Source organism: Nannobrachium achirus, assembly GCF_963921795.1.
Source record: "Nannobrachium achirus genome assembly, chromosome: 1".
NCBI lineage: Eukaryota > Metazoa > Chordata > Actinopteri > Myctophiformes > Myctophidae > Nannobrachium > Nannobrachium achirus.
In genome coordinates this window covers 45,602,737-45,619,972 of record NC_137810.1, presented here as the reverse complement: position 1 = coordinate 45,619,972, position 17,236 = coordinate 45,602,737, and the positions used below count along the sequence as shown (strand labels likewise).

Here is a 17,236-nt window from a genome sequence, read left to right as displayed (position 1 = left end):
AAAATCTCCGGTACAAACTAGCAGTTATGCGGGAAACACTTAGAGGTGAATCATAAACTACATAATGGGCCAAAGCGCAAAACCTGCAAATTTTATGATTTTTGCATTTCACTTGAAATGGGTACTATAGGCTATGCTGCACATGGTCAGTCTGTCTGCAAGATCGTTCTGCCCCTCATTTTGCCAAAAATGTCATGTGACTAGAAATAGTTGATAGGTTTTAATATTAAACACACATTTTCTTTATCATTTTCCCAACAAAGTGATTTTTGCAGATAGGAGGTTTTGCGCTTTGGCCATCGATTATTTTGTCTGTATTCTATTAGTTTTATTTTTTTCTTCTAAATAGTATCTATTTATATTTTATTTACAATATCACCTCACCTTTCTGACACAGAAAGAGCAGAACAGTGTATTAAAGCTGTAACTTTCATGTGCTACATTTGAACCTGTTTCCCTGCGCAGTTGCTGACATTTTTACCATTGAGCTAACAGAGCCAGCCTGCTTGCTCGGGGGGACAGACTGAATCTTGACCATCAGGTCAAACTTTGTGTCAGAGTTATGTGAGACATGACCTTTGACATGATCTAAATGTCTTGATAATAGAAGAGCAGGGTGAAAAAATACAACCACCCCAATTGTATAATGTTATATTCTATATGTTGCCATCAATTAAATCTCTTTGAAGTCCTAGTTGCCATGGTTTCCATAGACTTCCATGTAATTCATATTGCACGGATCATGCACGCCCATGCCTAATCATGCACCACGTGTGTGCACGCTGTTCACAGCTTTCAAACAAAAAAATCTGCTTGGAAATCCGTTCAGGCATTCATGAGATAGCAGCCATTGTGTTTTCTTCAAATGTAAACAAACATGGCTCCCATGTTTGAAAGATGGGGTTGGTATGGGGGTTAAACATGCAATTTCGCGAAAAAAAATAAAAAATAAAAAACGGTCCAAACTCGGGAAACTCGGGGTTTGCACAGGGGGGGTACCAATACAAACTCGGGAAACTCGGGGTTGGCACCAGACAGGTTAGGACAAAATTAAAATGTACTCTTAAAAAGAAAAATAATAATAAATAAATACACTGTGTGTCAATTACAGCTCTACGTCGCCACCATGAGGCTGATCCTGGTCAAACCAACCAATGCCACGAGGCGCATCGACTCGGCGGGCGACGTCAGCCACGATGGGGACCCCGACTGCTACAACCCAGTAGGTCCCTCTCCTCCCACAAAAACCCCTGAGGCCATGCGCTATCCATACCCTGCCGCCCCCCTGGAACCCTCCACCCCCCAGCAAGAACTTAGTCTTTGTTGCGTTTCGTCTGCGGGGAGAAGCAACCGAATTTCTTCCGTTCCCTCGTCGCTGAAAAGCTGCAGCACGGCCTCATCGCAGCTGAGCACTCAAGACTTGCTTCTGCTTTATAGCCAGGTTAACAGCGGTCTAGGAGGTTTGCCATCAGCAGAGGGGTATGGGAGTGTTTTGGGACACTCAAACCACCCCGGCAGTTGTGATTGTCCCGCCCTTGATTGCCTCCTCGACTCTGAGCCCACTAGTTTTCAGGCACGGTCAACCACGCCGGCCACGTTCCCAGACCGCGTCTCCAGTTTTCCCTGGAGTCGCGATCTCTCATCCGCTCTGTGCTCGCAGAACTCCCAGATCTCAGCAGGTCAGACTTTGCCGCAGCAAACGAACCAAGAAGATCGTTACACAGCTTCTTACCAGCCGCGTGGAAGCCTAATGTCCCCAGACAGCACGCAGCTTTTTCAGCAACAACATTGCGGTGATTTTAAAGTCGGGGACTCACCAAGTCCTCCAGAGCTCACCAACATACCTGTCAATTCTGTCGGTTTTGCTGAAGCAATACAAGGCTGGTCTTGGTCGAAGCCTCAGGACCAAACATTGATGCCTGTAGAGGCACAGCCTGAGCGCAATGCATGGTTTTGTGGGAAGCAACCCCTTTTACTTCAGCATCCTCCACATACAGACGCACGCTGGCAGCTTAGTGGTGGTAGAACCTGCACAACATGTCCGGGACGTTCCTCTGCTCTCCATCGCTCCTCAGTTGTCCTCAAGTGTCATCGTCAGTGTCATCAGTGTCACCAGTGTCACTCTCAGTACACTTTGATGAGTCAGCCCACGCCGATCGCTGACAAAGATTTTAAAGAGGTGGTGCCATAGTTTTGTACTTTTTCTGTTTTGTATGTGTCTATGGAGTTAAAGTTACTCTAATAGACCCCCAGGTGTGGTTATAATATGCAAATGTCTACCCTGTATTGTTTTGGTTATTTCCTGAAAGCCGAAAGCCTCTGAGTCAATAGTGCTGATTGAAATGCACTGATATAATGACATCATAATATCATCCCCTCCCCTTTTTAGACTGTGGGTGTAGCTAACTTCAGCTGGGTCACCACCCACCTGACAACCAGGCATACGTAATGAGCAGGTGGGTGTGGCCACATAAAAAACATAATTTTAACACTTTCTGTACACTTAAAAAAAAATCTTCCTCCAAGTATAATCACTAGTAAGACACCTGAGGGTGGAATGCGACCTCAGGGTGACATGCGACCTCGCCCTAAAGGGCGAGGTCGCGCCAATTCTTGACTATCTGGCCAACCACAGCGTTTCTCTGACGATTCTAGTTGTTATCATTCTGGGGGGAGTTTGTTCATGTTTTTGTGAGGGTATCAACCCTAGGAGACACGGGGAGAACATGCAAACTCCACACAGAAAGGCCCTATCGCCAACCCCACCTAGGGTGTGAGCGATAGGGCCTAAACATGGAGATGTGGAGAACACTATATATGGAGATAGTCCAGTCCATCATGTCATATGGGACTACCGTCATAGACAGTAGCCATTGTTAGGCCGGAGTCAATGGCTGTCTGTCTGACTGTCTGTACAGGAAGTGATGTCACATGACATACTTTTTATGCCCATATATGAGTCATTCTGTACCACATCTCCATGTTTAGGCCAAACAGGTTCGCTCCATTTCTCCATGTATAGGTCCAAATGACCAACGTCGAGCTTGACAAGGAGGATACCGCACATTGTACCTCATCCACCATTTCTTCTCTCTCCTTTTGGTATCTTTATCCTCCTCCTCCTTTTTTTCTTTTTTATTCTTCTCTTTTTTTCACAGCCGCCCCCATATTTACTTTAGAAAATATATATCAAATTCTAAGAACGTTTCGAGTACCAGTTTGATACAAGAGCGAATAAGCGCTACACTTCTGGAATCCTGTGCGTCGACTTAAAGTCGGATCCAGGCCTAATAACTTTATCTAGCCGCCCCCGTTGCCACCTCCTTTTCTTTTCTGAGACACATTGTACCTCATCCACCCTTTCTTCTCTCTCCTTTTGGTATCTTTATCCTCCTCCTCCTTTTTTTGTCTTTCTTAGTCTTGTGTATCCTTCTCTTTTGGCTACTGTCTATGACGGTAGTCCCATATGACATGATGGACTGGACTATCTCCATATATAGTGTTATCCACATTTCGTGTAGCCGCCCCGTACAGGAAGTGATGTCACAACTCGCTGACATCACACTGACATCACAGGGGTATGGAAGGACACTCAAGCGACACGGTTCTTCAGAGTATATGCGACCTTCGGTCGCAATAATACCTGACGATTATGTTGTAGGGGGGAAAGATCATGCAGCACAATGTCTTTAAGTCTTTTGCTGACAGCCAAGGACAAGATCAGGTAATCTGGGTTTTGATCGTGTAAACTTCCAAGTGTAGCAAAGCCACACACATGACGATCAAGAAGCGTTAATATCTCCCTTGGCCAAGAGGGTAGTCTCCTTCAGTAAAACGATGCCTAAACCTGATCTTATTCCTAAACGTAACCTCAGTAAAACTATGCCTAAACCTGATCTTATTCCTAAACGTAACCTCTGTAAAACTATGCCTAAACCTGTCCTTATTCCTAAACGTAACCTCAGTAAAATTATGCCTAATCCTAACCTTATTCCTAAACATAACCTCAGTAAAATAATGCTTAAACTTAATCTTATTCCCATCCTTATCCTCAGTAAAACATTGCTAAACATATCCCTACACTTCAGTAAAAGGCTGAGTGTGTTTTGGGGCAAGCGTTGCGGTTCCCCACAGGAAAACGATATTGTCTTTGATTCTCCCTATATTTTGTATTTATAACCCGTTTAGATTGCATGATGTGTTGACTCAACACTGACACCTAGAATATATTGTTGACCTTTGCTTTGACAGACCAAGGAGGCCAACCACAGTGGATCCAAACCGCTCATCTCCGGGTGTACCCCGCCGTCGTCAGGCACCGTCGAAAACGGCGACGCCGTGGTCATCAACAACGGGGACGCGGTGAGACCGCCGAGCAGCCGCCGCGACTACGATGTGAGAGCCAGTCTCTCAGAGCAGCTGGATTCAGACCTCCGGCCCTCTTCTCTGCAGATGCTCCACAGTGCTCTCCTAGAGGATGTCCTCTCCAGAGCCATCCGAGAGGACGCTCCCAGCAACAAGGACAGCAGTGACAACGTCTCCAGGTATTATAGGGCTGTGTGTGTGATGATTACACTTTTAACCCATTTAGACCGGGAACCCCTTTTCCTTGTTATGCCTTTCAATCCGGGAACCCCTTTTTGTAACATTAGTTTTTCAGAAAACTTGGGTCAGAAGGCGTTTTCTTAGAATTGAACTTGACAATTAATCACAAATAATTGCGATTAGCGATTTAATTGTGTTTTTGACTTTGAACATTGGAACATATGATGTTTTTTAGGCTTCATGATCACAGATTTCACAGGGCAAATATGACAAATCATTTTATACTTAAAAATATTTTAACAGTGGAACATATGAATACAATTTACAAATTGCACAGGGCAGATATGACAAATTATTGCGACCGTCAGGTCGCAGTTTAGTATCAAAACCTCCACCGGCCGTCCGTCCGTCGGTCACACGTCATACGTCACACCTTTGCCCTGCTCATATCTCCGCATCAGTATGACATCACACTGCTTGGTGTGTGCTGTCAGGGTCATTTGTGTACGGTGTGATGTCATACTGATGTCAGCAGTGTGATGTCATACTGATGTCAGCAGCTATGTCTCTATATATGGAGTTATATGTTGTTCGTGTCCAAATATGGGGCTTGTGAGGTCAGACTTAGTGAGATTCGTCGGTTATCTCCATATATGGAGGGAGAACCAGCTTATGAGCCGATGAGTTGTGTCAGAGTCGAGATCCTGCTTGCATCTAATCTGTCGGTAGATAATGCCGGTCTTATATAAGGGTCATTTGTGTACGGTGTGATGTCATACTGATGTCAGCAGTGTGATGTCATACTGATGTCAGCAGCTATGTCTCTATATATGGAGTTATATTTTGTTCGTGTCCAAATATGGGGCTTGTGAGGTCAGACTTAGTGAGATTCGTCGGTTATCTCCATATATGGAGTGATGTGTTGGTTATCTCCATATCTGGAGATTCAACCTTCAACGATTTTGACATCTTGTTACTAATCTGTCGGTAGATAATGCCGGTCTTATATAAGGGTCATTTGTGTACGGTGTGATGTCATACTGATGTCAGCAGTGTGACAGGAGATAAGCGACCAACGGTCGCTTATCTCCCGATTAGGGAGTCTTACTGGTATATATAAAAAGAAATTACAGACACATTTAATAATACAAATAATACAAATACAAATAAACTTTCAACATTTCTGTCATAATATCAGAAACAGCTGCTGTAAGCTTGTCGATGTGCTGTTTCTGCAAGTTTTGGAAAATGTTTGAAACAGTGAAACATCTCTCAACATGGAAACGATTCTGATGACTGTGCAAAAATAACTGTGATTATCTCAAATAATTTCCTTTAGACGATTACTATGTAATAAGGGTGACATGCCTGCTCCAGACAGGAGGAAGCCAGCGCTCCACAGAGGAAGACCAGGGACATCAGCTCCAGGCTGGGCCTGCGCAGAGCTCTGTACATGAAGCGCAAGCGGCTGAGCGACTATGCCTTGGTTTGTGGCATGTTCGGCATCATCGTCATGGTGATCGAGACAGAACTGTCCAGGGGGGTTTACACCAAGGTATAATGCGGTTTAGATTTAACAGTTTTTCTCGATCCTTTTTCATTTCACAAGGAGGACCCCCAAACTGATATGTATTTGGCCGCTGCGGACCCCACCCCACCTGAAAAGGTTTTTTGCCAGGGACCTTGCAGAAGAGAAGATTTGTGTTTTCGATATTGTTCCAAACATTTCAAGTTCGCAGCGCGGCACAAAGCGATGCGCTGCAAGCTTGTAGCCTTGTCCATTTGCTATTGGTGAATAGCCAACGTATAAATGGATCAAGTGGGTAAAAGGATTGTGACGCTACGTTGTGAGCTGTGTACACATTTGTCTTTAATCACACTCATTCATGGCGTGTTACAACAGTGTGTCCATCATTTACAGGAATCTGTGTGTTCGCTGGTGATGAAGTGTCTCATGTCTGGCTCTACGGCCGTCCTGCTGGGGCTCGTTGTCATGTACCATGCCAGGGAGATACAGGTACACCATGGTCCACCAGTATATAAAACGGTCTGTGTGTGTGTGTGTTGGACTGCTCGACCAATCAGTGGCACATTTCTTGTTCACACTGACATTTAGGCCACAGAATGACTTCCGGCTAGGCTCAGGCCTAGCATATATACAGCTCAGGGTGGGGACTCCCTCCCTTTACAGCTGCTATTCGTTTGAGATAGAGAGACATCACACACTTCAAAACTTCACAGATCCTGCCATTTGGTAAGACAGTAGATTTTCAGGGGATTTGCAGAGATTTTTGATTGTAGATCAGCTATTTTTGCTAGTTTCTGCAAAAATAAGCTCTGTTCTCCATAAAATTTTGAAAAGCAAAACAGGGAAACCGGGGGAAAAAGATGCATTTGCAGGACATTTTCAGGAAAAGAGCAATAAATAAGAGCTGAAGAGTTGAAACGGCACATCTGTACTAAATATCTATTTAAAGAAATGCTTCTTCAATGTGTTCCGGTATGGTAGCATACTCCTCAGAAATAACCCCCACCACCATTCACACTCTCACACACAGCCTTGCTTTAAATATGGTTTCTAAAATTAATCATTTCACCCAATTTGTCCATCTATCTAGTTTAAGAGCTGCTCGCCCACAAGAGTCTCCTTTTAGTTCAATCCACAACAAATTGCATATGTTCTGAACTGAGGAGAAATGTTTATCACTCTCTCTCTCTCTCTCTCTCTCTCTCTTTCTCTCTCTCTCTACATATTTTATTTCACATTGTATTAAAGGCGTTTTAAATACAATTTTAATTTGAATTCCATTGGAGCCTCTTAGATATCTCCCCACACAATAGGTCCTCTGGCATTCTTTAAATTTGTTCATTGTTCATCATGTCACCCAATCTGCCATACATCCATCCTCTATCTATTCATACATCTACTGTACCTCCAACTAGTGTGCATAATTAAGGATAAAACAATATTTCATTATTTTTAGTTTTCTATACACTGTATGTTTTTTTCTATAAACTGTATATAATACACACACATATCGTCTTTGTTATGTGAAAACCTTGTATGTCCAAACCGTTCGTTTTGCATTTTTCATTTTAAAAATGATTCAAACTAGTGAAAACAGCCGATCTACATGTGCTTGTATGTGCTGTTTTCACTACTTTTGTGCGACGGCCTTGTACGATGAAGCAGGGCTTTACTTTGCAAAAGAACATACCAATTTGAAACTTGGAGATACGAGGTTTCCACCCGACAGAGACGATATGCTAGTATATTAGTACCAGTCTCTTCCAACGAGGTTCTTCCTCTGTTCCACCAGCTCTTCATGGTGGACAACGGGGCTGATGACTGGAGGATAGCCATGACCTACCAACGCATCCTGGCTGTGACTCTGGAGCTGCTGGTCTGTGCTGTCCATCCTGTCCCGGGCTGGTACGACTTCCCCTGGACCCGGTAGGACTGGTCTGTCATAACATAATCCTCTAATCCAGTGGTTCTCTACCTGTGGTCCTTGAGGGGGTTCCAGATGGTCCCCAGCTAAATGATGGAGAGATGGTAACCAAATGGACCCTTATAGATCTTTAACTCTTGGGAGTGCAAAATGAAATGTGTTTTATTTTACACTCTCAAGAGGCAAATTATTGTTATACACCTGCATTACTTAATTTACAAGAAGTCTACACAATTAGAAAATGTAGAAGAATTGGTATTTTCTATGCCTGTCTCCTATGGCACCACATTAATACAACATGGAATAAAAAAAAAAGGTTTTGGGTCTGAGAGGCTAAATCTCATTTAATGGTGGTCCGAGGCTCATAAGTAATAAGTAAGGGACCCTCCTTCATATAAAAAAGGTTGAAAACCACTGGTCTAATCGCAATTGTTTGAGATAATCACAATTATTTTGTCATAATCGTCATATTCTTTTGTATAAAATGAATGAATGTCAGTAATGTCTTTATTGTATATTTCATTTATACAAACAGTAATTTCAAACAGTAATGCAATTTTTGTATTCATATGTTCTAATGCCAAAAACACAACTAAATTGTAATTATCATAGTGTGACAATCAATCGTCAACTTATATATTTCTAATCGTGACAGCTCTGCCGCCCAGCCGACCCTCTCCAACCCGCCGCCGCCGGTGGCGGAGATGACGCTGACGGACTGGGACGTGGACCTGGTGCTGTCCGTGCCCATGTTTCTGCGCCTGTACCTGATCGGCCGGGTGATGCTGCTCCACAGCAGGCTGTTCACCGACACGTCGTCGCGCAGCATCGGCGCGCTCAACAAGATCAGCTTCGACACGCGCTTCGTCATGAAGACCGTGATGACCATCTGCCCTGGCACCGTGCTGCTGCTCTTCAGCCTGTCCTGCTGGGTCATCGCCGCCTGGACTGTGCGCGCGTGTGACAGGTACACAAGGTTAACTACAGTACCTACCTACCTACCTACCTACCTACCTACAGTACCTACCTACCTACCTACCTACCAGTACTGTAATACCTACCTACCTGCCTACCTACCGGTGCTGTAATACCTACCTACATATTTAGCTACAGTACCTACCTACCTACCTACCTACAGTACCTACCTACCTACCTACCAGTACTGTAATACCTACCTACCTACCTACCTACCGGTGCTGTAATACCTACCTACATATTTAGCTACAGTACCTACCTACCTACCTACCTACCTACCAGTACTGTAATACCTACCTATCTACCTACCTACCTAGCTACCTAGCTACCTACCTACCTACCTACCTACCTACTTTTGGTACTTTAAGTACATTTGGGCCATTACTTTTGTATTTTTTGAATTCTGGACATTTACTTGTAACAGAGTATTTATACATTGCATCTTTCTTTCTTTCTTGCACGTTTCACAAAGGAAACAGTTCCAACAGTTCCTTCCTGGGCCACATTAGCTAACTAGTAAAGTGGCAATCAAAGACAACAGACAGCTGCTAGATAAAACAATAAAACACAACAATGACGGAATTGTTGGGATGCATGGGTTCATTCATTTAAATGCAGTGGTGTAGTGAGAGTATTACATCAGAATCAGAATTATAGCTGGCCTTTATGTGTCATCAGGTACCATGACTCTCAGGATGTGCCCAGTACCAACACGTTCCTAGGTGCCATGTGGCTCATCTCCATCACCTTCCTGTCCATCGGCTATGGAGACATGGTCCCTTACACCTACTGCGGGAAAGGTGTTTGCCTCCTGACTGGAATCATGGTGAGACTTAAAAACTATGTACGGAATGTACATTATTATCTACAGAGCTCTTGACAGGCATTCACGAACATCATGGCATCACAAGAATATTTGTTGTATTTTGTTTATGCCCTGGCTATATAGGAGTAGCCCCTGCCATGTGACCCATAGCTCTAGTAGCCTATCTCATGTTTCCTTGACGCAAGGCAGCGTGAAGTACTGTACAAGTACACCCCCTGAACATGATCCTACTATGTTGCACGGACTTACCCCAATCCAACCCTCGATGCTGAGTGTTGCACTGAATTGAGCTTCGACATCTGCTATTTTTGGAAAAGAAAAATAATAGTCTTCTCTTCTGGGGTTCCCTGCATAGCACGAGACTTTGGGGGTCCGCGATCAATACATAGCAATTTGGGGGTCCTTAATTGGCACGTAAAGGTTTGAGAACCACGGCACTAAAGGTAGCATTACAGCCAGCCATAGAGGTCCGTAAAAGGTCCATTTGGACCACTGGTGGTTCTTGAACCCCACTTTCAGAAACAGTGCCTTATATTGTACATATGTTTCTGCACCAGTGGTTCTCAAACTTTTTTTTTTTGGCATCAGGGCACACCTGTAATTATCGGGTGGCTGTGGCTCAGGAGGTAGAGTTGGTCGTCCAATGATCCGTGGGTCAGAGGTTTGAATCCCTCCTGTCCAAGTGTCCTTGGGCAATACACTGCACTGAGTCGGTCGGTGCTAGCTTCAGCTTGCGTGAATGTGGGAAGTGAGGATGCCTGGCTTCGACTGTTCGCCGCTTCACTTCCAAATGTATGAATGAATGAACCATTGTAAAGCGCTTTGAGCGCTTGGAAAAGTGCTATAAAATGCAATTCATTATAACTTTTTCATCCACTGAACCCCTGATTTACATTGTTACTTTACAGCACCTTACATTTATGTAAAATATGTCACAAGGGAACCTGCATAGACGTGTCACCAAGGGAACCAAAGAGTTCAGTAAAAGGGGTGGGAACACGTTGTGAGCTTGTAGATCGGCTATTTTTGGCTTGTTGGTTTGGTGGTCCGTCTTAATAAGTATAGAGATTTTAAGTGGTTAAAGAAGACAAGTGATATAGAAAAAAATCCAAATATTAAAGAATTCTGTGGAATCCCTGGACTCACGGCATTTTGAGAACCACTGTTCTACACAATGCCAGTTAGACAACCCATCTTTGTCCAACGTCTTGTACATGATCATTGTCATTGTGATTCAGATGTGTGCTTTCATTGTCAGGGGGCTGGCTGCACAGCCTTAGTGGTGGCTGTGGTGGCCCGGAAGTCAGAGCTCACCAGAGCTGAGAAGCACGTCCACAACTTCATGATGGATACCCAGCTGTATAAAAAGGTTCTCTCGTCATTATTACACACCCCAGGGGTTTTCAAAGTGGGATAAAGGAAGAGCTTGTAGCTATTTTTGGCTATTAGTTTAAGAATGGGGCATTTTTGAAGTGGTCAAACTATGTTCAGAAAGATCTTCCATAAAATGTAAATAGTCTATATTCATATGAAAGCAAAGGTTAAAGCCTCAATCTGTGATTTCTTAACCTGGTTAGCAGTATATGTATAACAGTAGGAACAGTATTACTAAAACATCATAATGTTACATGTTGTGTTAATTGTTTAGGAAACAGTGCTAGTGTGGGGAGGGGCTTCTTTCACACTGTTTCGCAAGTCTCACATTAGGACTTTTGAGATTTTATATTTTGCTTTCATCCATGTAATTACTGGCCAACCCTCCATTCTAAGCAGTGTGGATATCTCTGTTCCTCTCAGGTGAAGAACACAGCAGCCAATGTGCTCAGGGAGACGTGGCTCATCTACAAGAACACCAGGCTGGTCAGCAAGGTGGACCACGGCACTGTCCGCAACCACCAGCGCAAGTTCCTGCAGGCCATCCACCAGTAAGAGTCATTAAACATTATTTCATTCCCACTGAGCAATAGTCGGATATTACACGACTAGTTATTTTTTAGCCATCATTTCAACCAGCTAGAATCCGGTTATATTCACACCGAAAATATACTTTGCAATTTATTCCATAATTCGATAACTATTTATTAAAAAAACAACAGTAAGGTGCTTAACTGATCTCCTAATATTGGACTAACATAATTATAATATCCGTTGATCATTATTAAGTATAGTTTAGATCTAGCCGAGATTTAGCCGACTAAGTATAGTCAGCGTATCTACGTTTATATTTAGACAGAATTTAGACAATTGAAGTTAATCCCTGTTTTAATAAATATTTATTTAAAAAACAACTGCACGTTGCAGAACTGATAGCCAAATATTGGTGTAAAATTATTTTAATAGCCATTCATCACTATAAGGTATATACGTCTAACGTCTGGACGGTCTGGGTGTAGTCGTTTTAAATACAGCATTTCAACGACTATCTTTAGACCATGTAAAAGTTTCCTTGGTACTAAGGCGCGGTAAGCCGGTAGAGTGTTAATTAATTACCGTGATTGTGTGTAGTCACTCACTGTAAAGTGGAAACGTCCAGACAGCATGCTACTCTGAATTACATTTCTGACAGCAACACACACAGTCAAACACAGCCGCGGCGCCGCCCCCGCCACATCATTCAATACGTATTGATTAAACAAAAAAATTGTAATCGCTATAGGCTTATTAGGCGCCCAATACATTTAGTTTCCTCAACAATGCGCACTACCCTAAAATGAACACAGGTGGGCAATGTCACCTTTTAATACGGCCAGAAAGTCTATACCATCATATCTGCATTGATGGCCGAGTGGATAGCGTCGCTGATTTGAGTGCCAGAGATCACTGGATCGAATCTCACTGTCGCCCTACTTTTCACTACTTTCGGCGGCCGCTAACGGCGAAATGTAGACTTTTTATATCCGACTAATAGTGGTCTAGTGTAGCAACCCGTGTAAATATAGCCGACTAAACAACTAGCAAAAAATTTCAAATCTAGATCTTTACAACACTGATTTTCAACGCGTGGTGTAGAAGATAAAAACACCACTATTAGGCAACTAATAAACCTCAAAATGCTCAGTGGGTTGCTGTCATTGCAGAAACCTCTTATCTCCATATTTTAACTTTTTGTGTTTGTTTACGCAAATTACGGAACGTCCTACTCGATCATACTACAGGCAGCGGCACACAAAAAAGCATCAAAAGTGGCAGATCCAAGAGAGCTTGTAGATCTGCTACCTTTGCAAAAAAAAGGGGAAAAAATGGAATGGAAACGCAAGGAGGTGCGTTTCAAAGATTTTCACCTTGGGAAGAGGTTTGACTTTGTTGCGTTTTCAACCCCCGAAAACGCTGTTCTCGTCTGTTTCTCGTGGAAACGGTGTTGTGTGCACAGGCCCTAATGGAAGAGTATTTTGTCTTGAAGATTTAGGTTCTTCTCACTTCAAAGTCAGTGCAAAGCTCTCTAGTCCCAGAATAGCTGGGAGGAACAGCTGCTTCACATCACTGTCTCCCACCCTATCTATGGTCATAAATGTAACATTTTCTCCACAGACTAAGAAGAGTTAAAATGGAGCAGAGGAAACTATCTGACCAGGCCAACACAGTTGCTGACCTTGTAACGGTATGTTATTATGTTTATAATAATCACTGTCGGGACAGAAACCTCTTGTCTCCAATATTTTAACTTTTCATGTTTTTCCGTAAATTAACACCCTACTTCACATACTACAGCGTCACACAACGTTTCACAAAAATAGTATATATCTACAAGCTCGAAACGTGTTTTGAGCTTGGAGATCTGCCATTATTATTTAAAATGTTTTAATCCTGAAGTAGTAACTAACAGTTTTGGACGGAGGTTGTATCGCCGCAACAGTGACAAATATATCATTTACATTAGAACTCTAGGGTCGGTATTCTGGTCGCGTCATAAATAAGCAAACATTTGGCAAACATTGCCGAACAATAGCGTGAAAATAGCTGACCTACAATCTTGCAATGTGTCCGTTTGCGACTTGTTATCAATGCGTTTGCCAAATATTCACCCCTGAATAGGCATAGGGCAGTGGTTCTCAACCAGTGGTCTGGGGAACACCAGTGGTCCTTGAGGAGGTTCCCGGTGGTCCCCAGCTAAATGATGGAGAGGTGGTAACCAAGGGGACCCTTGTAGATCTTTAACTCTTGAGCATAACTCTTTTACGCTCTCAAGAGTTAAGTTATTATTCAACACCTGCATTACTTCATTTACAAGAAATCTACACAATGACAGAATGTAGAAGAATAGTTCTGATTTTGATTGACCTGTTATCAGTCCTATAGCACCACATCAATACGGCATGGAATTGTGGACAACATCCTATCCAACGATAACAAAATATTTTAAGTTGGACGTGGGTCTAAAGGCCCATTCCCACTGGGCCAGATAACAGATAAAAAAATCTCGTTCTCCAGATATTTTTCCATTCAAAGTGGATGGTACATACAGATCTACCACAGATATTTGCCACAGATACTTTTATCTGTGGCAGCTATTTTTTTTTATATGTATCTACCATCCACTTTAAATGGAAAAATATCTGGAGAAAGAGATTTTTTTATCTGTTATCTGGCCCAGTGGGAATGGGCCTTTAAGGCTAAATCTCATCAAATGGTGGTCCGCGGCTCAAATGCCGAACAAATAATGGACCTTGACATGAAAAAAGGCAGAAAACCACTGGCATAGAGATGCTATAGGGTTCATGTGGCTAACAGACTTTCGTATCTTTCATTTGCGTCACGTCCCAGACCCAGAACATGATGTACGAACTGGTGTCGGAGCTCCAGCGGCGGAGCGAGGAGCTGAACAGGAGGATCTTGGCTCTGGAGAACAAGCTGGACTCTGTGCTGGTGGGCGTGCAGTCTCTGCCCGCCGCCCTGTCGCAGGCCCTCGCCGCGCAGCAGCGGGACTTCCTGGACGAGCTGGCCTGTCGGGTGCACTTCCTGACGGCCTCGCTGGGTCCTGAGCTGTGCTGTTCAGGCCCCGAGAGGCAGCAGCAGCAGCTGGGTTCAACCACCTCTGCACCGGAAGCTTCGTACGATGACGATGCAAGGTCCAGCCCGGTTCGACTCAGTTTCAAACCTTTGTCATGATAAGCTTTGTGCGTATACAGCAATGGTGGAAAAAAGTACTCGCATGTTTTACTTAACCCATTTAGGATGGGGACCCCTATTTGTAAGTATACCTCTCAATTACAGGGACCCCTTTTTGGGTTCTCGTTGCCATGTACTGTATATAGCAACATACAACATGTTTTGTAATTTTTTAATAAATATTTTAGGTTTTTAACTTGGGTCAGGATTTAGAATACTGGAATGTAGCTTCTCTGCTACAATTAAGTCCTGTGTTCAAAATATACTTAAGTAAAAGTACAAAAGTATCTTCATCAAAATGTACTTAAAGTACCAAAAGCAAAAATACTTACTGTGCCGAATGTTCAAAAACCAGATCTACAAGCTCACAATGCGTCACATCACGACCCATTGTGAGCTTGTAGATCTGCTATTTTCAAATGGCCATACTGGGCTCACATTTTTGTGTAAGTATGATCAAGTACTGTAGGGGCATTAATTTACCAAAAAACACAACAAACTTAAAATATGGAGATATGAGGTTTCTGCCCGACGATATCCATCCATCTTCTACCACTTATCCGGAGCCGGGTCGCGGAGATAACGGTTCCAGCTTAGAATTCACCCTACCACCACACCCCTTTCCCCGGGTCACATTAGCTAAATCTAACTGGGGGATCCCAAGGCGTTCCAAGGCCAGTGTGGAGATATAATCCCCCCCATCTGGTCGTCGGTCTGCCACGTGGCCCCTACCCATAGAGCCTCCCTGAGGAGGCGTCCAGGATGCATCCTTTTCAGACGCCCATACCACCTCAACTGTCTCCTTTCTACAAATGCTTCTAAATACTAGCTATTGCTATAAACTCTAAAACGACACAGATGCTGTCCTGGATTTAACAGGCTAATTTTTATTTTTCCTAAGAACGTTGTTTAGATTTTGTTTCTGTTTTTGTAAAGCTAATTTGACTATTTAGAAAAGGGCTATATAACTTGTACGTATGTGTGTATGTAGTATTATAATTATTATTTGATCTTATATACTATGATGTCTTGACTTAATATGCTGGATACGTCATGTTCTTCTGTTCTTATTCTGTGAACCTGTGTGTTACAATTTCTTGTATCATACCAGTTGAAGTGTTGAGAAGACCGGTTTTGCAGTTGATATACTTGCATTGGGCCTGGTTTTCAAGATACCCAAGGGACCAGTGGTAAATGGTAAATGGTAAATGCCAATGGTGCATTTATATAGCGCTTTTATCCAAAGCGCTTTACATAGATTGTGCATTACATTCACCCATTCACGCACACATTCATACACCGGTGGCGGAGGAAACCATGCAAGGCACCAACCTACTCACCGGGAGCAATGTATCAAGTGAGAAACACCAGAGGGAGCTTTTAGCAGTATTGTATACCTGTACCTTTTTTTGTATACCTGTACTTTTTGCAAACTGTCAATAAAGTATTCAATGAATCAATATACACAACGATTATCAAACTGCAACTGCCTTCCTCAATAGGAACATCATTTACCCTACCTATAATGTTTTGAATTAGAATTAGAATTGTTTTGTCCAGTCAATATGCTCTTTGTCCACAGGGTGGAGGTAGACTGCCTGTAGTGTAAAGTGTAAACATTTGTGGCTCTGGAGTGGAGAACATTATTCTGGGGCTGCAACTGTCGATTATCTTCTTCAAGATTGTCTACTACTTTTTCGATTAATCGAATATGCTTTCTTGAAGCTAATTAATAGAAACGTATCTACTATATCAACGAATCAATGCAAAACAATTCCAAAATCTTGTTTTTGTATCAACTATATCAATTAGTCTGATAATCCACTGCCTTATTTTATACTGTTACAGTGATACCGTTTCACACAGAAATAGTTGATCTACAAGCTCACACCATGTCGTGATTCAAGGCTTTGTGATCTTGTAGATCTGCTATTTTTAACTATTGTTCTAAGTTGATTATTATCAAAATCTATATTATGGCCATAATCTATATACATTTGAGGGTCCTTGACATGAAAATGTTTGAGTCTTTGAGAACCACAGGGATGTGACTGTTGACTTGAAGGGATTTCAGGGCAGGCCATTCAGGGTCACTTGGCACAGCAAGGGCCAAAAGGTCAATCAAACTAACACACAGGCTGTGTTATATTCAGGTTTACTGTGTTTTCAAAACGTTTTGAAACTTGTTTCTCTTGTAGCCAACCCTCTCTCTCTCTCTCGCTCTCTCTCTCTCTCACACACACACACACACACACACACACACACACACACACACACACACACACACACACACACACATACATTCTCACTCCCATTATCAGATCCTGCAATG

At 42.8% G+C, this 17,236-nt stretch overlaps 1 protein-coding gene across 1 annotated transcript; it reads left to right on the top strand.

The window, feature by feature from the left end:
- Positions 1-1,126: 1,126 nt before the first annotated feature.
- Positions 1,127-14,904, top strand: kcnn1b (potassium intermediate/small conductance calcium-activated channel, subfamily N, member 1b; the record flags this gene model as incomplete). Its single annotated transcript, XM_080729560.1, has 11 exons — positions 1,127-1,222; positions 4,252-4,544; positions 5,923-6,100; positions 6,467-6,562; positions 7,866-7,999; positions 8,653-8,964; positions 9,651-9,798; positions 11,057-11,167; positions 11,596-11,723; positions 13,327-13,396; positions 14,560-14,904. The coding sequence occupies 11 exons, from the start codon at positions 1,127-1,129 to the stop codon at positions 14,902-14,904; spliced, it is 1,911 nt and encodes a 636-aa protein (XP_080585686.1).
- Positions 14,905-17,236: the final 2,332 nt, after the last annotated feature.